At 50.4% G+C, this 22,343-nt stretch overlaps 1 protein-coding gene across 1 annotated transcript in view; it reads right to left on the bottom strand.

Annotated features, from left to right (window-relative positions):
- The window catches only part of RECQL4 (RecQ like helicase 4), a gene marked incomplete at its 5' end in the record, with an annotated part of 264,498 nt that overhangs the window by 28,773 nt on the left and 213,382 nt on the right, over window positions 1-22,343 (bottom strand). Inside the window, 2 exons of the mRNA XM_063948748.1 lie at window positions 5,289-5,461; window positions 20,342-20,471. Coding sequence (XP_063804818.1) covers window positions 5,289-5,461; window positions 20,342-20,471 — 303 coding nt within the window. The remainder of the gene's footprint in view (window positions 1-5,288; window positions 5,462-20,341; window positions 20,472-22,343) is intronic.

Here is a 22,343-nt window from a genome sequence, read left to right as displayed (position 1 = left end):
AGGAGGAGATAACAGGGGCTGCGCTGACAGTGTAGGGGAGAGGAGGAGGTAACAGGGGCTGCACTGACAGTGTAGGGGAGAGGAGATAACAGGGGCTGCACTGACAGTGTAGGGGAGAGGAGATAACAGGGGCTGCACTGACAGTGTAGGGGAGAGGAGGAGATAACAGGGGCTGCGCTGACAGTGTAGGGGAGAGGAGGAGATAACAGGGGCTGCACTGACAGTGTAGGGGAGAGGAGGAGATAACAGGGGCTGCACTAACAGTGTAGGGGAGAGGAGGAGATAACAGGGGCTGCACTGACAGTGTAGGGGAGAGGAGGAGATAACAGGGGCTGCGCTGACAGTGTAGGGGAGAGGAGGAGATAACAGGGGCTGCGCTGACAGTGTAGGGCAGAGGAGGAGATAACAGGGGCTGCACTGACAGTGTAGGGGAGAGGAGGAGATAACAAGGGCTGCACTGACAGTGTAGGGGAGAGGAGGAGATAACAGGGGCTGCACTGACAGTGTAGGGGAGAGGAGGAGATAACAGGGGCTGCACTGACAGTGTAGGAGAGAGGAGGAGGTAACCGGGGCTGCACTGACAGTGTAGGGAGAGGAGGAGATAACAGGGGCTGCACTGACAGTGTAGGGGAGAGGAGATAACAGGGGCTGCACTGACAGTGTAGGGGAGAGGAGGAGATAACAGGCTGCACTGACAGTGTAGGGGAGAGGATGAGATAACAGGGGCTGCACTGACAGTGTAGGGGAGAGGAGGAGGTAACAGGGGCTGCACTGACAGTGTAGGGGAGAGGAGGAGATAACAGGGGCTGCACTGACAGTGTAGAGGAGAGGAGGAGATAACAGGGGCTGCACTGACAGTGTAGGGGAGAGGAGATAACAGGGGCTGCACTGACAGTATAGGGGAGAGGAGGAGATAACAGGGGCTGCACTGACAGTGTAGAGGAGAGGAGGAGATAACAGGGGCTGCACTGACAGTGTAGGGGAGAGGAGATAACAGGGGCTGCGCTGACAGTGTAGGGGAGAGGAGGAGATAACAGGGGCTGCACTGACAGTGTAGGGAGTGGAGGAGATAACAGGGGCTGCACTGACAGTGTAGGGGAGAGAAGGAGATAACAGGGGCTGCACTGACAGTGTAGGGGAGAGGAGATAACAGGGGCTGCACTGACAGTGTAGGGGAGAGGAGGAGATAACAGGGGCTGCGCTGACAGTGTAGGGGAGAGGATGAGATAACAGAGGCTGTGCTGACAGTGTAGGGGAGAGGAGGAGATAACAGGGGATGCACTGACAGTGTAGGGGAGAGGAGATAACAGGGGCTGCACTGACAGTGTAGGGGAGAGGATGAGATAACAGGGGCTGCACTGACAGTGTAGGGGAGAGGAGGAGATAACAGGGGCTGCGCTGACAGTGTAGGGGAGAGTAGATAACAGGGGCTGCACTGACAGTGTAGGGGAGAGGAGGAGATAACAGGGGCTGCGCTGACAGTGTAGGGGAGAGTAGATAACAGGGGCTGCACTGACAGTGTAGGGGAGAGGAGGAGATAACAGGGGCTGCGCTGACAGTGTAGGGGAGAGTAGATAACAGGGGCTGCACTGACAGTGTAGGGGAGAGGAGGAGATAACAGGGGCTGCGCTGACAGTGTAGGGGAGAGGAGGAGATAACAGAGGCTGTGCTGACAGTGTAGAGGAGAGTAGATAACAGGGGCTGCACTGACAGTGTAGGGGAGAGGAGGAGATAACAGGGGCTGCGCTGACAGTGTAGGGGAGAGGAGGAGATAACAGAGGCTGTGCTGACAGTGTAGGGGAGAGTAGATAACAGGGGCTGCACTGAGAGTGTAGGGGAGAGGAGATAACCGGGGCTGCGATGGTAGTGTAGGGGAGAGGAGGCGATAACAGGGGCTGCACTGAGAGTGTAGGGGAGAGGAGATAACGGGTTGCACTGACAGTGTAGGGGAGAGGAGGAGATAACAGGGGCTGCACTGACAGTGTAGGGGAGAGGAGATAACAGGGGCTGCACTGACAGTGTAGGGGAGAGGAGGAGATAACAGGGGCTGCACTGACAGTGTAGGGGAGAGGAGGAATAACAGGGGCTGCACTGACAGTGTAGGGGAGAGGATGAGATAACAGGCTGCACTGACAGTGTAGGGGAGAGGAGGAGATAACAGGGGCTGCACTGACAGTGTAGGGGAGAGGAGGAGATAACAGGCTGCACTGACACTGCAGGGGAGAGGAGGAGATAACAGGGGCTGCACTGACAGTGTAGGGGAGAGGAGGAGATAACAGGGGCTGCACTGACAGTGTAGGGGAGAGGAGGAGACAGCAGGGGCTGCACTGACAGTGTAGGGGAGAGGAGGAGGTAACAGGGGATGCACTGACAGTATAGGGAAGAGGAGGAGGTAACAGGGGCTGCACTGACAGTGTAGGGAGAGGAGGAGATAACAGGCTGCACTGACAGTGCAGGGGAGAGGAGGAGATAACAGGGGCAGCGCTGACAGTGTAGGGGAGAGGAGGAGATAACAGGGGATGCACTGACAGTGTAGGGGAGAGTAGATAACAGGGGCTGCACTGACAGTGTAGGGGAGAGGAGGAGATAACAGGGGCTGCACTGACAGTGTAGGGGAGAGTAGATAACAGGGGCTGCACTGACAGTGTAGGGGAGAGGAGGAGATAACAGGGGCTGCGCTGACAGTGTAGGGGAGAGTAGATAACAGGGGCTGCACTGACAGTGTAGGGGAGAGGAGGAGATAACAGGGGCTGCACTGACAGTGTAGGGGAGAGGAAAAGATAACAAGGGCTGCACTGACAGTGTAGGGGAGAGGAGCAGATAACAGGGGCTGCACTGACAGTGTAGGGGAGAGGAGGAGATAACAGGGGCTGCACTGACCGTGTAGGGGAGAGGAGGAGATAACAGGCTGCACTAACAGTGTAGGGGAGAGGAGGAGATAACAGGCTGCACTGACATTGTAGGGGAGAGGAGGAGATAACAGGGGCTGCACTGACAGTGTAGGGGAGAGGAGGAGATAACAGGGGCTGCACTGACAGTGTAGGGGAGAGGAGATAACAGGGGCTGCACTGACAGTGTAGGGGAGAGGAGGAGATAACAGGGGCTGCACTGACAGTGTAGGGGAGAGGAGGAGATAACAGGGGATGCGCTGACAGTGTAGGGGAGAGGAGATAACAGGGGCTGCACTGACAGTGCAGGGGAGAGGAGGAGATAACAGGGGCTGCACTGACAGTGTAGGGGAGAGGAGGAGATAACAGGGGCTGCACTGACAGTGTAGGGGAGAGGAGGAGATAACAGGGGCTGCACTGACAGTGTAGGGGAGAGGAGGAGATAACAGGCTGCACTGACAGTATAGGTGAGCAGAGCTACAAGGCGTTTCCAGTGACCTGCGGTGTTGGAGTAGCGGCTCAATGTACTGACACGGGTCATGGGGTATCCGGTTGTGCCCCTTGTATCCAGCGCGTCCTAGCAGGTGTGGTCAGGCCATGCGGCGGAACCGAGTGGTGGTGACAGCAGCATAAGGCTAGCAAGAGACCTGGGCAGTATGGAGGTAGGAGCGGGAATTCCCTTCCCCACAGCAATACAGCAGCCGCCATTGTACATGAGCGCACTCCAAAGCATCCAGCCAGTATGGCCGACACCTGTATGTACTAAACATATCACAACAGTAGTAGCCAGCTGCACAGACAGGAGAAGCCACTAGACCTGGTGACTAAGCCCTTATGCCATAAGTTGGCATTTTGAACATGTTGGCATAATGAATGTCGGTATTTTGACTGTGTCGGTCAATGGCTGTCAGGATTATGACCTTCTGTATTGTGTCCGTCGGTAAATGAACTGCTACCGGAAAGGTCAGACTAGTAACCTGGAGCATCGAGTGTTACCTCCCAGAAACAGCAGAAGCCAATATATGGAATATACAGTATGGAGGAAGAGATAAGAGACTTTCCCTACAGAGGTACATGACACATCCGCAGAATTCCCAGTTATCCCAGTAATTACAGGAGAGCAGATACAATATAACACTGAGCAACAGATAAACTCCTTCCAGCTATGTAACCCGGGAGCCGAATATACAAGAGCTCTCGCCGGCGTCTACGCAATCAGGTACACGCCCTAAAGGACTCGTTTCACTGGTTCATTGAGGTTTGTATGCGCGCCTTACCGGAGGTACAACGGGAATTCACCTCATAACCTGCTATTACCGTAACCTGTGTGTATTGTGCTGGTGAACTGCTTGTATAAGACGTATTTATTCTTGTGTTACGTTTACGCTGGAATAACATCTTGTTCTATGTCATGGTCATTGCGATATAGAAAGCATTGCTCCTAGGGGTGGTCTTCAGTAACCCGCTCTTAGGACGCTGGCACAGATAGAGGGATAACAGCCGTCACCTGTGTAATTCTGTATGTTCATCACCTGTGATTAGATTGTATATACCTCTACTTCCTGCACCCTCCCGCTCTATCACTCCCGCTTCCTGCCGCTCTATCACTCCCGCTTCCTGCCGCTCCATCACTCCCGCTTCCTGCCGCTCCATCACTCCCGCTTCCTGCCGCTCCATCACTCCCGCTTCCTGCCGCTCCATCACTCCGCTTCCTGCCGCTCCATCACTCCCGCTTCCTGCCGCTCCATCACTCCCGCTTCCTGCCGCTCCATCACTCCCGCTTCCTGCCGCTCTATCACTCCCGCTTCCTCCCGCTCTATCACTCCCGCTATATCACTCCCGCTGCTTCCTCCCGCTCTATCACTCCCGCTTCCTCCCGCTCTATCACTCCCGCTTCCTGCCCTTAGCTCCCCTAACACTGGCCTTATGGCTTCCATGTGTCTCCCCCTTCCCCTTACACTGTAAGTCCAATGAGCAGGGCCCCCCGGCTGTCACTGTAGCAGAATGGGAGATTGGAGCAGTTTATCTGGTCAGTGAATGACAATGCTGCACTGAATGATCTGGGATACGTGCGCACTGACTGCACAGAATACGTAGGCGTACAAGCTGATGTCTCTGTAAGAATACCCTACGGCGGAGCCATCCACTAAGTGACAGGGACTCAGAGTTACAGCAATGGCAGACACAGCGACTTGTGGCATTTGTGGATAAGGATTATGAAACAGAACACAGAACAAATGACTATCCCCAAACTCTTCTGCATAAAACTGGTTTAGTATGGTGACATTTCTCAGGTGAAGTCTAACGTCTGTCCCATGAACCCACTCTCCAGCTGTATGACTCCTGGAGGACATGGCTGAATGATACCCCATACAGGCAGAAATGGTATAAAGTACTGACCTCCGGTGGTGTGCGAGTGCCACTGCAGGTCACGTAAACCTCTCTTCACTGGAAGGACCTCCCAACCCATGGAGTCTGCAAGTTCAACCACATTAAACTCCACAGAACTGACATGTGTATGATCCACACCAGACAGACGCTCCCGGGCAAGAGCTACAGCTATCGGCGGACAACTGTGGAAGGAAATGCAAAAATAAGATTTTACTCACCGGTAAATCTATTTCTCGTAGTCCGTAGTGGATGCTAAGAACTCCGTAAGGACCATGGGGAATAGCGGCTCCGCAGGAGACTGGGCACAACTAAAGAAAGCTTTAGTACTACCTGGTGTGCACTGGCTCCTCCCACTATGACCCTCCTCCAAGCCTCAGTTAGGTACTGTGCCCGGACGAGCGTACACAATAAGGAAGGATTTTGAATCCCGGGTAAGACTCATACCAGCCACACCAATCACACCGTATAACTCGTGATATTATACCCAGTTAACAGTATGAACTATAACTGAGCCTCAATAGATGGCTCACAACAATAACCCTTTAGTTACGCAATAACTATATACAAGTATTGCAGACAATCCGCACTTGGGATGGGCGCCCAGCATCCACTACGGACTACGAGAAATAGATTTACCGGTGAGTAAAATCTCATTTTCTCTGACGTCCTAGTGGATGCTGGGAACTCCGTAAGGACCATGGGGATTATACCAAAGCTCCCAAACGGGCGGGAGAGTGCGGATGACTCTGCAGCACCGAATGAGAGAACTCCAGGTCCTCCTCAGCCAGGGTATCAAATTTGTAGAATTTTGCAAACGTGTTTGACCCTGACTAAGTAGCTGCTCGGCAAAGTTGTAAAGCCGAGACCCCTCGGGCAGCCGCCCAAGAAGAGCCCACTTTCCTAGTGAAATGGGCTTTTACAGATTTAGGATGCGGCAGTCCAGCCGCAGAATGTGCAAGCTTCATTGTGCTACAAATCCAGCGAGCAATAGTCTGCTTTGAAGCAGGAGCACCCACCTTGTTGGGTGCATACAGAATAAACAGCGAGTCAGTTTTTCTGACTCCAGTCGTCCTGGAAACATAAGTTTTCAAGGCCCTGACTACGTCCAGTAACTTGGAATCCTCCAAGTCCTCAGTAGCCGCAGGCACCACAATAGGGTGGTTCAAATGAAAAGCTGATACCACCTTAGGGAGGAATTTGGGACGAGTCCGCAATTCTGCCCTATCCACATGAAAAATCAGATAAGGGCTTTTACATGATAAGACCACCAATTTTGACACACGCCTGGCCGACGCCAAGGCCAACAGCATGACCACTTTCCATGTGAGATATTTTAAATCCACGGTTTTAAGTGGCTCAGACCAATGTGACTTTAGGAAACCCAACACCACGTTGAGATCCCAAGGTGCCACTGGAGGCACAAAAGGGGGGCTGAATATGCAGCACTCCCCTGACAAATGTCTGAACTTCAGGCAGTGAAGCCAGTTCTTTCTGGAAGAAAATCGACAGAGCCGAGATCTGTACCTTAATGGAACCCAATTTTAGGCCCATAGTCACTTCTGCCTGTAGGAAGTGCAGAAATCGACCCAGCTGAAACTCCTCTGTTGGGGCCTTCCTGGCCTCGCACCACGCAACATATTTTCGCCATATGCGGTGATAGTGTTTTGCAGTTACATCTTTCCTGGCTTTAATCAGCGTAGGAATGACTTTCTCCAGAATGCCCTTTTCCTTCAGGATCCGGCGTTCAACCCCCATGCCGTCAAATGCATCCGCGGTAAGTCTTGGAACAGACGGGAGCCTGCTGCAGCAGGACCTGTCTGAGTGGTAGAGGCCATGGGTCCTCTGAGATTATTTCTTGAAGTTCCCAGTACCAAGTTCTTCTTGGCCAATCCGGAACAATGAGTATAGTTCTTACTCCTCTTTTCCTTATTATCCTCAGTACCCTGGGTATGAGAGGAAGAGGAGGGAACACATAAACCGACTGGTACACCCACGGTGTCACTAGAGCATCCACAGCTATTGCCTGAGGGTCTCTCGACCTGGCGCAATATCGTCCTAGCTTTTTGTTTAGGCGGGACGCCATCATGTCCACCTGTGGCCTTTCCCAACGATTTACAATCAGTTGAAAGACTTCTAGATGAAGTCCCCACTCTCCCGGGAGTAGGTCGTGTCTTCTGAGGAAGTCTGCTTCCCAGTTGTCCACTCCCGGAATGAACACTGCTAACAGTGCTAACACGTGATTTTCCGCCCATCGGAGAATCCTTGTGGCTTCTGCCATCGCCATCCTGGTTCTTGTGCCGCCCTGTCAGTGTACATGGGTGACTGCCGTGATGTTGTCTGATTGGATCAGTACCGGCTGGCTCTGAAGCAGGTGTCTTGCCTGACTTAGGGCATTGTAAATGGCCCTCAGTTTAAAATATTTATGTAGGGAAATCTCCTGATTTGTCCCTGGAAGTTTCTTCCCCGTGTAACTGCCCCCCAGCCTCGAAGGCTGGCATCCGTGGTCGCCAGGATACAGTCCTGTATGCCGAATCTGCGGCCCTCTTAGAGATGAGCACTCTGCAGACACCACAGCAGAGATACCCTGGTCCTTGGAGACAGGGTTATCAGCCGATGCATCTGAAGATGCGATCCGGATCACTTGTCCAACAAGTTCCCACTGAAAAGTTCTTGCATGGAACCTGCCGAATGGAATTGCTTCGTAAGAAGCTACCATCTTTCTCAGGACTCGCGTGCAGTGATGCACCGAGACCTGTTTTGGTTTCAGGAGGCCTCTAACTAGAGACGACAACTCCTTGGCTTTCCCCCCTGGGAGAAACACTTATTTCTGGTCTGTGTCCAGAACCATACCCAGGAACAGTAGACTCGTCGTATGAACCAGCTGCGACTTTGGAATATTCAGAATCCAGCCGTGCTGTCGTAGCACTTCCCGAGATAGTGCTACTCCGACCAACAACTGCTCCCTGGACCTCGCCTTTATAAGGAGATTGTCCAAGTACGGGATAATTATTCCGGCCATTACCTTGGTAAATACCCTCGGTGCCGGGGACAGACAAACGGCAACGCCTGGAATTGGTAATGACAATCCTGTACCACAATTTTGAGTTACTCCTGGTGAAGAAGGTAACTAGGGACATGCAGGTAAGCATCCTTGATGTCCAGTGATACCCTGAAATTCTCCAGGCTTGCAATAATCGCCCTGAGCGATTTCATCTTGAACTTGAACCTTCGTATATAAGTGTTCAAGGATTTAAATTTTAGAATTGGTCTCACCGAACCTTCCGGTTTCGGTACCCCAAACATTTTGGAATAGTAACCTCGGCCTTGTTGAAGGAGGGGTACCTTGATTTCACCTGCTGGAAGTACAGCTTGTGAATTGCCGCCAGTACTACCTCCCTTTCTCCGAGAGCAGCAGGCAAGGCTGATGTGAGGTAACGGCGAGGGGGATTCGCCTCGAACTCCAGCTTGTATCCCTGTGATACTCCTTGGAGAACCCAGGGATCCACCTGTGGGCAAGCCCCCTGGTCCCCGAAGTTCCCGAGACGCGCCCCCACCACACCTGTCTCCACCTGTGGAGCCCCAGCGTCATGCGGTGGACTCAGAGGGAGCAGGGGAAGATTTTTGATCCTGGGAACTGGCTGTGCAGCTTTTTCCCTCTTCCCTGGTCTCTGTACAGAAAGGAAGCGCCTTTGACCCGCTTGGTTTTCTGAAGCCGGAAGGACTGTACCTGATAATACAGTGCTTTCTTAGGGTGTGAGGAGACCTGAGGTAAAAATTTTTCTTCCCAGCTGTTGCTGTGGATACGAGGTCACAGAGACCATCCCCAAACAATTCCTCACCCTTATAAGGCAGAATCTCCATGTGCCTTTTAAATTCAGCATCACCTGTCCACTGCCGGGTCTCTAATACCCTCCTGGCAGAATGGACATTGCATTAATTTTGGATGTCAGCCGGCAAATATCCCTCTGTGCATCCCTCATATATAAGACGACGTCTTTAATATGCTCTACGTTAGCACAATATTATCCCTGTCTAGGGTATTAATATTATCTGACAGGGTAACAGACCTTGCTGCAGCAGCACTATTCATGCTGAGGCAATTGCAGGTCTCAGTATAATACCTGAGTGTGTATATACAGACTTCAGGATAGCCTCCTGCTTTTTATCAGCAGGCTCCTTCAAAGTGGCCATATCCTAAGACGGCAGTGCCACCTTTCATGACAAACGTGTGAGCGCCTTATCCACCCTAGGGGATATATCCCAACGTGCCCTATCCTCTGGCGGGAAAGGGTACGCCAGCAGTAACTTTTTAGAAATTACCAGTTTCTTATCGGGGGAACCCACGCTTCTTCACACACTTCATTCACTCATCTGATGGGGGAAAGAAACACTGGCTGCTTTTTCTCCCCAAACATAAAACCCTTTTTTAGTGGTACTTGGGTTAATGTCAGATATGTGTAACACATTATTCATTGCCGAGATCATGCTACGGATGGTCCTAGTGGATTGTGTATATGTCTCAACCTCGTCGACACTGGAGTCATACTTCGTGTCGACATCTGTGTCTGTCATCTGAGGTAGCGGGCGTTTTTGAGCCCCTGATGACTTTTGAGACGCCTGGACAGGCGCGGGCTGAGAAGCCGGCTGTCCCACAGCTGTTACGTCATCCAGCCTTTTATGTAAGGAGTTGACACTGTCGGTTAATACCTTCCACCTATCCATCCACTCTGGTGTCGGCCCCACAGGGGGCGACAGCACATTTATCGGCATCTGCACCGCCTCCACATAACTTTTCTCCTCAAACATGTCGACACAGCCGTACCGACACACCGCACACACACAGGGAATGCTCTGACTGATGACAGGACCCCACAAAGTCCTTTGGGGAGACAGAGAGAGAGAGTATGCCAGCACACACCAGAGCGCTATATAATGCAGGGATTACACTATAACTGAGTGATTTTTCCCCCAATAGCTGCTTGTATATACAATATTGCGCCTAAATTTAGTGCCCCCCCCCTCTATTTTTAACCCTTTGAGCCTGAAAACTACAGGGGAGAGCCTGGGGAGCTGTCTTCCAGCTGCACTGTGAAGAAAAAATGGCGCCAGTGTGCTGAGGGAGATAGCTCCGCCCTTTTTTCGCTGACTTTTCTCCCGCTTTTTTATGGATTCTGGCAGGGGTATTTATCACATATATAGCCTCTGGGACTATATATTGTGATTGTTTTGCCAGCCAAGGTTTTTTTATTGCTTCTCAGGGCGCCCCCCCCAGCGCCCTGCACCCTCAGTGACCGGAGTGTGAAGTGTGTATGAGGAGCAATGGCGCACAGCTGCAGTGCTGTGCGCTACCTTGGAGAAGACTGAAGTCTTCTGCCGCCGATTTCCAGGAACGTCTTCATGCTTCTGGCTCTGTAAGGGGGACGGTGGCGCGGCTCCGGGACCGAACACCAAGGCCAGTTCCATGCGGTCGATCCCTCTGGAGCTAATGGTGTCCAGTAGCCTAAGAAGCCCAAGCTAGCTGCAAGCAGGTAGGTTCGCTTCTTCTCTCCTTAGTCCCTCGATGCAGTGAGCCTGTTGCCAGCAGGTCTCACTGTAAAATAAAAAACCTAAAATATACTTTCTTTCTTGGAGCTCAGGAGAGCCCCTAGTGTGCCTCCAGCTTGGCCGGGCACAAAAATCTAACTGAGGTCTGGAGGAGAGTCATAGTGGGAGGAGCCAGTGCACACCAGGTAGTCCTAAAGCTTTCTTTAGTTGTGCCCAGTCTCCTGCGGAGCCGCTATTCCCCATGGTCCTTACGGAGTTCTCAGCATCCACTAGGACGTCAGAGAAACAGGGTTAGGCAATAGAGGGTAAGGGAACGGGGACCCAGAAGCCACTGCAGCCATCCGGAGCAGGTAAGTGACCCCTGGGCCACTAGGGATGGCACATCAGTGTTTTAACATGCCTACACTTCATCACTGTCTACATGATAAATGTCATCTGGTCAGCTTCAACATGACTTATCACACCCACCAATGTGTCCTGTAGCTTCTCCCCTTGTCCATCTCAGCTGTCCACAAGAAGACATCAAGACAAGACTGATACTCGGCAGGATATGGCAGAAGGGGAAAGGGTGAGAAACGGGGCCTGAATATGGCTGCACTCTACGTCAGTGCTGGAGACAACTTAGCGTTTTATCTTTTTACTGCACATGCGTCTGAGTCACACCGTTCATGTGTACCGACTGTGTGCTTGTAATAGCAGCGTCTGAGTCACACCGTTCATGTGTACCGACTGTGTGCTTGTAGTAGCAGCGTCTGAGTCACACCGTTCATGTGTACCGACTGTGTGCTTGTAGTAGCAGCGTCTGAGTCACACCGTTCATGTATACCGACTGTGTGCGAGTAGTAGCAGCAGCGTCTGAGTCACACCGTTCATGGGTACCGACTGTGTGCGAGTAGTAGCAGCATCTGAGTCACACCGTTCATGTGTACCGACTGTGTCAGCGTCGTAGTAGCATCTGAGTCACACCGTTCATATGTACCGACTGTGTCCGAGTCGTAGTAGCGTCTGAGTCACACCGTTCATGTGTACCGACTGTGTGGGAGTAGTAGCAGCATCTGAGTCACACCGTTCATGTGTACCGACTGTGTCAGCGTCGTAGTAGCATCTGAGTCACACCGTTCATGGGTACCGACTGTGTGCGAGTAGTAGCAGCGCCTGAGTCACACCGTTCATGGGTACCGACTGTGTGCGAGTAGTAGCAGCATCTGAGTCACACCGTTCATGTGTACCAACTGTGTCCGAGTCGTAGTAGCATCTGAGTCACACCGTTCATGTGTACCGACTGTGTGGGAGTAGTAGCAGCATCTGAGTCACACCGTTCATGTGTACCGATTGTGTCAGCGTCGTAGTAGCATCTGAGTCACACCGTTCATGTGTACTGACTGTGTGCGAGTAGTAGCAGCGTCTGAGTCACAGCGTTCATGAGTACCGACTGTGCGCGAGTAGTAGCAGCGTCTGAATCACACTGTTCATGTGTACTGACTGTGTCCGAGTCGTAGTAGCGTCTGAGTCACACCGTTCATGTGTACCGACTGTGTGCGAGTAGTAGCAGCGTCTGAGACACACTGTTCATGTGTACCGACTGTGTGCTTGTAGTAGCAGCGTCTGAGTCACACCGTTCATGTGTACAGACTGTGTGGGAGTAGTAGCAGCATCTGAGTCACACCGTTCATGTGTACCGACTGTGTGGGAGTAGTAGCAGCATCTGAGTCACACCGTTCGTGCATCCCGACTGTGTGCGAGTAGTAGCAGCGTCTGAATCACACTGTTCATGTGTACCAACTGTGTCCGATCATAGTAGCATCTGAGTCACACTGTTCATGTGTACTGACTGTGTCCGAGTCCATGCGGTCGATCCCTCTGGAGCTAATGGTGTCCAGTAGCCTAAGAAGCCCAAGCTAGCTGCAAGCAGGCAGGTTCGCTTCTTCTCCCCTTAGTCCCTCGATGCAGTGAGCCTGTTGCCAGCAGGTCTCACTGTAAAATAAAAAACCTAAAATATACTTTCTTTCTTGGAGCTCAGGAGAGCCCCTAGTGTGCCTCCAGCTCGGCCGGGCACAAAAATCTAACTGAGGTCTGGAGGAGAGTCATAGTGGGAGGAGCCAGTGCACACCAGGTAGTCCTAAAGCTTTCTTTAGTTGTGCCCAGTCTCCTGCGGAGCCGCTATTCCCCATGGTCCTTACGGAGTTCCCAGCATCCACTAGGACGTCAGAGAAACAGGGTTAGGCAATAGAGGGTAAGGGAACGGGGACCCAGAAGCCACTGCAGCCATCCGGAGCAGGTAAGTGACCCCTGGGCCACTAGGGATGGCACATCAGTGTTTTAACATGCCTACACTTCATCACTGTCTACATGATAAATGTCATCTGGTCAGCTTCAACATGACTTATCACACCCACCAATGTGTCCTGTAGCTTCTCCCCTTGTCCATCTCAGCTGCCCACAAGAAGACATCAAGACAAGACTGATACTCGGCAGGATATGGCAGAAGGGGAAAGGGTGAGAAACGGGGCCTGAATATGGCTGCACTCTACGTCAGTGCTGGAGACAACTTAGCGTTTTATCTTTTTACTGCACATGCGTCTGAGTCACACCGTTCATGTGTACCGACTGTGTGCTTGTAATAGCAGCGTCTGAGTCACACCGTTCATGTATACAGACTGTGCGAGTAGTAGCAGCGTCTGAGTCACACCGTTCATGGGTACCGACTGTGTGCGAGTAGTAGCAGCATCTGAGTCACACCGTTCATGTGTACCGACTGTGTGCGAGTAGTAGCAGCGTCTGAGTCACACCGTTCATGTGTACCGACTGTGTCAGCGTCGTAACAGCATCTGAGTCCCACCGTTCATGTGTACCGACTGTGTCCGAGTCGTAGTAGCATCTGAGTCACACCGTTCATGTGTACCGACTGTGTCCGAGTCGTAGCAGCGTCTGAGTCACACGGTTCATGTGTACCGACTGTATCCGAGTTATAGTAGCATCTGAGTCACACTGTTCATGTGTACAGACTGTGTGCTTGTAGTAGCAGCGACTGAGTCACACCGTTGATGTGTACCGACTGTGTCAGCATTGTAGTAGCACCTGAGTCACACTGTTCATGTGTACAGACTGTGTGCTTGTAGTAGAGCGACTGAGTCACACCGTTCATGTGTACCGACTGTGTGCAAGTAGTAGCAGCGTCTGAGTCACACCGTTAATGTGTACTGACTGTGTGCGAGTAGTAGTAGCATCTGAGTCACACTGTTCATGTGTACCGACTGTGTGCGAGTAGTAGTAGCATGTGGAGTCACACTGTTCATGTGTACCGACTGTGTCCGAGTCGTAGTAGCATGTGGAGTCACACTGTTCATGTGTACCGACTGTGTCCGAGTCGTAGTAGCGTCTGAGTCACACCGTTCATGTGTACCGACTGTGTCAGCGTCGTAGTAGCATCTGAGTCACACCGTTCATGTGTACAGACTGTGTCCGAGTCGTAGTAGCGTCTGAGTCACACCGTTCATGAGTACCGACTGTGCGCGAGTAGTAGCAGCGTCTGAATCACACTGTTCATGTGTACCAACTGTGTCCGATCATAGTAGCATCTGAGTCACACTGTTCATGTGTACTGACTGTGTCCGAGTCGTAGTAGCGTCTGAGTCACACCGTTCATGTGTACAGACTGTGTGCTTGTAGTAGAGCGACTGAGTCACACCGTTCATGTGTATCGACTGTGTGCTTGTAGTAGCAGCGTCTGAGTCACACCGTTCATGTATACCGACTGTGTGCGAGTAGTAGCAGCGTCTGAGTCACACTGTTCATGAGTACCGACTGTGCGCGAGTAGTAGCAGCAGCGTCTGTGTCACACCGTTCATGTGTACCAACTGTGTGCGAGTAGTAGCAGCGTCTGAGTCACACTGCTCATGAGTACCGACTGTGCGCGAGTAGTAGCAGCAGCGTCTGAGTCACACCGTTCATGTGTACCGACTGAGTGCGAGCAGTAGTAGCATCTGAGTCACACTGTTCATGTGTACCGACTGTGGGGGTAATTCAGACCTGATTGGTGCAGCAAATTTGTTAGCAGTTGGACAAAACCATGTGCACTGCAGGGGAGGCAGATATAACATGTGCAGAGAGTGTTAAATTTGGGTGTGGTGAGTTAAATCTGCAATCTAAATTGCAGTGTAAAAATAAAGCAGCCAGTATTTACCCTGCACAGAAACAAAATAACCCACCAAAATCCAACTCTCTCTGCACATGTTATATCTGCCCCCCTGCAGTGCACATGGTTTTGCCCAACTGCTAAAAAAAATCCTGCTGCGATCAACTTGTAATTACCCCCCATGTGCACTGCAGGTGGGGCAGATGTAACATGTGCAGAGAGAGTTAGATTTAGGTGGGGTGTGTTCAAACTGAAATCTAAATTGCAGTGTAAAAATAAAGCAGCCAGAATGTCCGTGTATTGCGGCTAGGCCTTAAGCACCCCTGTGAAGGATCCAGTCTGACTGCAATATTTCCCTGATACCTTTGAGTTGTGTGTACACGGACATTCTACCAGCGGCGTGACACTCTGTACTTTGAATGCATCGAGCCGCTGCACACCCAGCTCAGTACAGTGCTCAGAACGAAGAAGCTTTCTTCCATCGGATGATACACCTTAGGAGCAATTGGGTTTTCCACAGTATTTCCATCTAAAACAAAGGTATTAGCACAGTGCCGGTGTCCGTACTTCCAACATTGGGACACTGCTTGTCCAGCCCAACTGAGCCTTCTCTAACACTCTAATGCGGCTTGCATGTGTATAAGGAGAGGTGAGACTTAAATTTGCAACAGTGATTCATAATAGAGGTACCTCTTATAAGTCTTCTACTTACAATATTTTTTTTTCTGTGGACGCACGGCTGAAAAATCACCAAGCATCATTGCACCTTTTCATTACGGCTTATAAAGACTTTTTCCATCTATGTCTTTTCAGGTGTTATATTGCAGTCATATTCATTTTCGTACATTCATGTGATTTTTTAATTAATTTTTTATTAATTCATTAATGGGTCAATTTCCGTATGTGCATTTTCATTTTTATTTATATCAATGTGTTTAATGAAACACTGTTTTATTCATCTTAATAATAAATTTACTCTTTAGACTCATTCAGCGCTCCCATTTCTTTCCACTATCACATTTTTGATTCATTGTTGTGGCTGCCCGCCCACAACCGGTGAGCGGCCGTCTGAGTCTTGGTAGGTGTGTGTGTATTGTGGAGCGCCAAATCTGTGTATATATCATTAGTATATACAGCAGAGGCATGGACGTACACCAGGGAAGGGCTATTACTAGCATTAGTATATGCAGCAGAGGCACGGACGTACACCAGGGGAAGGGCTATTACTAGCATTAGTATATACAGCAGAGGCACGGACGTACACAAGGGGAAGGGCTATTACTAGCATTAGTATATACAGCAGAGGCACGGACGTACACCAGGGAAGGGCTATTACTAGCATTAGTATATACAGCAGAGGCACGGACGTACACCAGGGGAAGGGCTATTACTAGCATTAGTATATACAGCAGAGGCACGGACGTACACCAGGGGAAGGGCTATTACTAGCATTAGTATATACAGCAGAGGCACGGACGTACACCAGGGGAAGGGCTATTACTAGCATTAGTATATACAGCAGAGGCACGGACGTACACAAGGGGAAGGGCTATTACTAGCATTAGTATATACAGCAGAGGCACGGACGTACACCAGGGAAGGGCTATTACTAGCATTAGTATATGCAGCAGAGGCACGGACGTACACCAGGGGAAGGGCTATTACTAGCATTAGTATATACAGCAGAGGCACGGACGTACACAAGGGGAAGGGCTATTACTAGCATTAGTATATACAGCAGAGGCACGGACGTACACCAGGGAAGGGATATTACTAGCATTAGTATATACAGCAGAGGCACGGACGTACACCAGGGGAAGGGCTATTACTAGCATTAGTATATACAGCAGAGGCACGGACGTACACCAGGGGAAGGGCTATTACTAGCATTAGTATATACAGCAGAGGCACGGACGTACACCAGGGGAAGGGCTATTACTAGCATTAGTATATACAGCAGAGGCACGGACGTACACAAGGGGAAGGGCTATTACTAGCATTAGTATATACAGCAGAGGCACGGACGTACACCAGGGAAGGGCTATTACTAGCATTAGTATATACAGCACAGGCACGGACTACACCAGGGGAAGGGCTATTACTAGCATAAGTATATACAGCAGACGCACGGACATACACCAGGGGAAGGGCTATTACTAGCATTAGTATATACAGCAGAGGCACGGACGTACACCAGGGGAAGGACTATTACTAGCATTAGTATATACTGCAGAGGCACGGACGTACACCAGGGGAAGGGCTATTACTAGCATTAGTATATACAGCAGAGGCACAGACGTACACCAGGGAAGGGCTATTACTAGCATTAGTATATACAGCAGAGGCACGGATGTACATCAGGGGAAGGGATATTACTAGCATTAGTATATACAGTGACGCACGGACGTACACCAGGGGAAGGGCTATTACTAGCATTAGTATATACAGCAGACGCACGGACGTATACCAAGGGAAGGGCTATTACTAGCATTAGTATATACAGCAGAGGCACGGACGTACATCAGGGGAAGGGCTATTACTAGCATTAGTATATACAGCAGAGGCACGGACGTACACCAGGGGAAGGGCTATTACTAGCATTAGTATATACAGCAGAGGCACGGACGTATACCAGGGGAAGGGCTATTACTAGCATTAGTATATACAGCAGAGGCACGGACGTAAACCAGGGGAAGGGCTATTACTAGCATTAGTATATACAGCAGAGGCACGGACGTACACCAGGGGAAGGGCTATTACTAGCATTAGTATATACAGTGACGCACGGACGTACACCAGGGGAAGGGCTATTACTAGCATTAGTATATACAGTGACGCACGGACGTACACCAGGGGAAGGGCTATTACTAGCATTAGTATATACAGCAGAGGCACGGACGTACACCAGGGGAAGGGCTATTACTAGCATTAGTATATACAGTAGAGGCACGGACGTACACCAGGGGAAGGGCTATTACTAGCATTAGTATATACAGAAGAGGCACGGACGTACACCAGGGGAAGGGCTATTACTAGCATTAGTATATACAGCAGAGGCACGGACGTACACCAGGGGAAGGGCTATTACTAGCATTAGTATATACAGCAGAGGCACGGACGTACACCAGGGGAAGGGCTATTACTAGCATTAGTATATACAGAAGAGGCACGGACGTACACCAGGGGAAGGGCTATTACTAGCATTAGTATATACAGCAGAGGCACGGACTACACCAGGTGAAGGGCTATTACTAGCATAAGTATATACAGCAGAGGCACGGACGTACACCAGGGGAAGGGCTATTACTAGCATTAGTATATACAGCAGAGGCACGGACGTACACCAGGGGAAGGGCTATTACTAGCATTAGTATATACAGCAGAGGCACGGACGTACACAAGGGGAAGGGCTATTACTAGCATTAGTATATACAGCAGAGGCACGGACGTACACCAGGGAAGGGCTATTACTAGCATTAGTATATACAGCACAGGCACGGACTACACCAGGGGAAGGGCTATTACTAGCATAAGTATATACAGCAGACGCACGGACATACACCAGGGGAAGGGCTATTACTAGCATTAGTATATACAGCAGAGGCACGGACGTACACCAGGGGAAGGACTATTACTAGCATTAGTATATACTGCAGAGGCACGGACGTACACCAGGGGAAGGGCTATTACTAGCATTAGTATATACAGCAGAGGCACAGACGTACACCAGGGAAGGGCTATTACTAGCATTAGTATATACAGCAGAGGCACGGACGTACATCAGGGGAAGGGCTATTACTAGCATTAGTATATACAGTGACGCACGGACGTACACCAGGGGAAGGGCTATTACTAGCATTAGTATATACAGCAGACGCACGGACGTATACCTGGGGAAGGGCTATTACTAGCATTAGTATATACAGCAGAGGCACGGACGTACATCAGGGGAAGGGCTATTACTAGCATTAGTATATACAGCAGAGGCACGGACGTACACCAGGGGAAGGGCTATTACTAGCATTAGTATATACAGCAGAGGCACGGACGTATACCAGGGGAAGGGCTATTACTAGCATTAGTATATACAGCAGAGGCACGGACGTAAACCAGGGGAAGGGCTATTACTAGCATTAGTATATACAGCAGAGGCACGGACGTACACCAGGGGAAGGGCTATTACTAGCATTAGTATATACAGTGACGCACGGACGTACACCAGGGGAAGGGCTATTACTAGCATTAGTATATACAGTGACGCACGGACGTACACCAGGGGAAGGGCTATTACTAGCATTAGTATATACAGCAGAGGCACGGACGTACACCAGGGGAAGGGCTATTACTAGCATTAGTATATACAGTAGAGGCACGGACGTACACCAGGGGAAGGGCTATTACTAGCATTAGTATATACAGAAGAGGCACGGACGTACACCAGGGGAAGGGCTATTACTAGCATTAGTATATACAGCAGAGGCACGGACGTACACCAGGGGAAGGGCTATTACTAGCATTAGTATATACAGCAGAGGCACGGACGTACACCAGGGGAAGGGCTATTACTAGCATTAGTATATACAGAAGAGGCACGGACGTACACCAGGGGAAGGGCTATTACTAGCATTAGTATATACAGCAGAGGCACGGACTACACCAGGTGAAGGGCTATTACTAGCATAAGTATATACAGCAGACGCACGGACATACACCAGGGGAAGGGCTATTACTAGCATTAGTATATGCAGCAGAGGCACGGACGTACACCAGGGGAAGGGCTATTACTAGCATTAGTATATGCAGCAGAGGCACGGACGTACACCAGGGGAAGGGCTATTACTAGCATTAGTATATACAGCAGAGGCACGGACGTACACCAGGGGATGGGCTATTACTAGCATTAGTATATACAGCAGAGGCACGGACGTACACCAGGGGAAGGGCTATTACTAGCATTAGTATATACAGCAGAGGCACGGACGTACACAAGGGGAAGGGCTATTACTAGCATTAGTATATATATACAGCAGAGGCACGGACGTACACCAGGGGAAGGGCTATTACTAGCATTAGTATATACAGAAGAGGCACGGACGTACACCAGGGGAAGGGCTATTACTAGCATTAGTATATACAGCAGAGGCACGGACGTACACCAGGGGAAGGGCTATTACTAGCATTAGTATATACAGAAGAGGCACGGACGTACACCAGGGGAAGGGCTATTACTAGCATTAGTATATACAGCAGAGGCACGGACGTACACCAGGGCTAGGGCTATTACTAGCATGACACGCCTATATGTAATGAAGACACACAACACACATGGGTGTAATAATAAAAACACATAAAGGTGTGAAGATGGATCATGAGACCCTGTTACCTGCGAGCTAGGGTGCGGAGCTGCTGAGGACCGCTGTAGCATGTCACACGACATATAGAGAGAGTGGGGTGAAGAAGCTCCAGCCAGTGGCAAGGATGAAGTTCCAAGTAGCACAAGAGAGTTTCAATACCTGAGAAAGAGTGAAGGACATGGTGAGACAATATGGGAACAGTGAGGGCACCAGGAGGGCAGACAGCGGGGAACACCTCCAATGTATTGTAATCACAAGATCATAAGTCTACTACTCAGCCTTACACGGACGTCTCTCCTCTGCCAGGTGCTAGGGTCACAGTGCCATGTGTGCCAATCACTGGCTTCAACCCAGAGTCAGCCTGTCCCAGAAACACTTACCTCCTCTTACACCCAATCCAGGCTTCCTGTCAGGATCAGTATGAATGACCAATGGACGGGATGGCGGTGGTCATCACTGGTATCTTGTCCATCAGAAGTCCAACAGTCTCCCAGTAAGCACCCTCACCCTTTCCCCACACTAACCCTCCCTGCCCAGTTCATAACCCTAAGCTTCCGTGCTCTTCCCCCTAACCTTAAATCCCATTCATCACCCTAAACTTAACCAACCCCCCTCCTCCCCCCCCCCGCACGGCAAGAGACGCCAGCACGTACCGATGTCAGGACGTTCAGGATGGTGGCTGTTGGTATTGTGACGCCGGGATAGTGTCAGCATGAAGTATCGCAGCAAGTAGTGTTACAGCGTGAAGCATCGCAGCAAGTAGTGTTACAGCATGAAGCATCGCAGCAAGTAGTGTTACAGCGTGAAGCATCGCAGCAAGCAGTGTTACAGCATGAGGCATCGTAGCAAGTAGTGTTACAGCATGAAGTATCGCAGCAAGTAGTGTTACAGCGTGAAGCATCGCAGCAAGCAGTGTTACAGCATGAGGCATCGTAGCAAGTAGTGTTACAGCATGAAGCATCGCAGCAAGTAGTGTTACAGCATGAAGCATCGCAGCAAGTAGTGTTACATCATGAAGCATCGCAGCAAGTAGTGTTACAGCATGAAGCATCGCAGCAAGTAGTGTTACAGCATGAAGCATCGCAGCAAGTAGTGTTACAGCATGAAGCATCGCAGCAAGTAGTGTTACAGCATGAAGCATCGCAGCAAGTAGTGTTACAGCATGAAGCATCGCAGCAAGTAGTGTTACAGCATGAAGCATCGCAGCAGGTAGTGTTACAGCATGAAGCATCGTAGCAAGTAGTGTTACAGCGTGAAGCATCGCAGCAAGTAGTGTTACATCATGAAGCATCGCAGCAAGTAATGTTACAGCATGAAGCATCGCAGCAAGTAGTGTTACAGCATGAAGCATCGCAGCAAGTAGTGTTACAGCATGAAGCATCGCAGCAAGTAGTGTTACAGCATGAAGCATCGCAGCAAGTAGTGTTACATCATGAAGCATCGCAGCAAGTAGTGTTACATCATGAAGCATCGCAGCAAGTAGTGTTACAGCATGAAGCATCGCAGCAAGTAGTGTTACAGCATGAAGCATCGCAGCAAGTAGTGTTACAGCATGAAGCATCGCAGCAAGTAGTGTTACATCATGAAGCATCGCAGCAAGTAGTGTTACAGCATGAAGCATCGCAGCAAGTAGTGTTACATCATGAAGCATCGCAGCAAGTAGTGTTACAGCATGAAGCATCGCAGCAAGTAGTGTTACAGCATGAAGCATCGCAGCAAGCAGTGTTACAGCATGAGGCATCGCAGCAAGCAGTGTTACAGCATGAAGCATCGCAGCAAGTAGTGTTACAGCATGAAGCATCGCAGCAAGTAGTGTTACAGCATGAAACATCGCAGCAAGTAGTGTTACAGCATGAAGCATCGCAGCAAGTAGTGTTACAGCATGAAGCATCGCAGCAAGTAGTGTTACAGCATGAAGCATCGCAGCAAGTAGTGTTACAGCATGAAGCATCGCAGCAAGTAGTGTTACAGCGTGAGGGCATCGCAGCAAGTAGTGTTACAGCGTGAGGGCATCGCAGCAAGTAGTGTTAC

The sequence above is a fragment of the Pseudophryne corroboree genome (genome assembly GCF_028390025.1).
Source record: "Pseudophryne corroboree isolate aPseCor3 chromosome 2 unlocalized genomic scaffold, aPseCor3.hap2 SUPER_2_unloc_3, whole genome shotgun sequence".
Classification (NCBI taxonomy): Eukaryota; Metazoa; Chordata; class Amphibia; order Anura; family Myobatrachidae; genus Pseudophryne; species Pseudophryne corroboree.
This window is presented reverse-complemented; position numbering and strand designations above follow the sequence as displayed.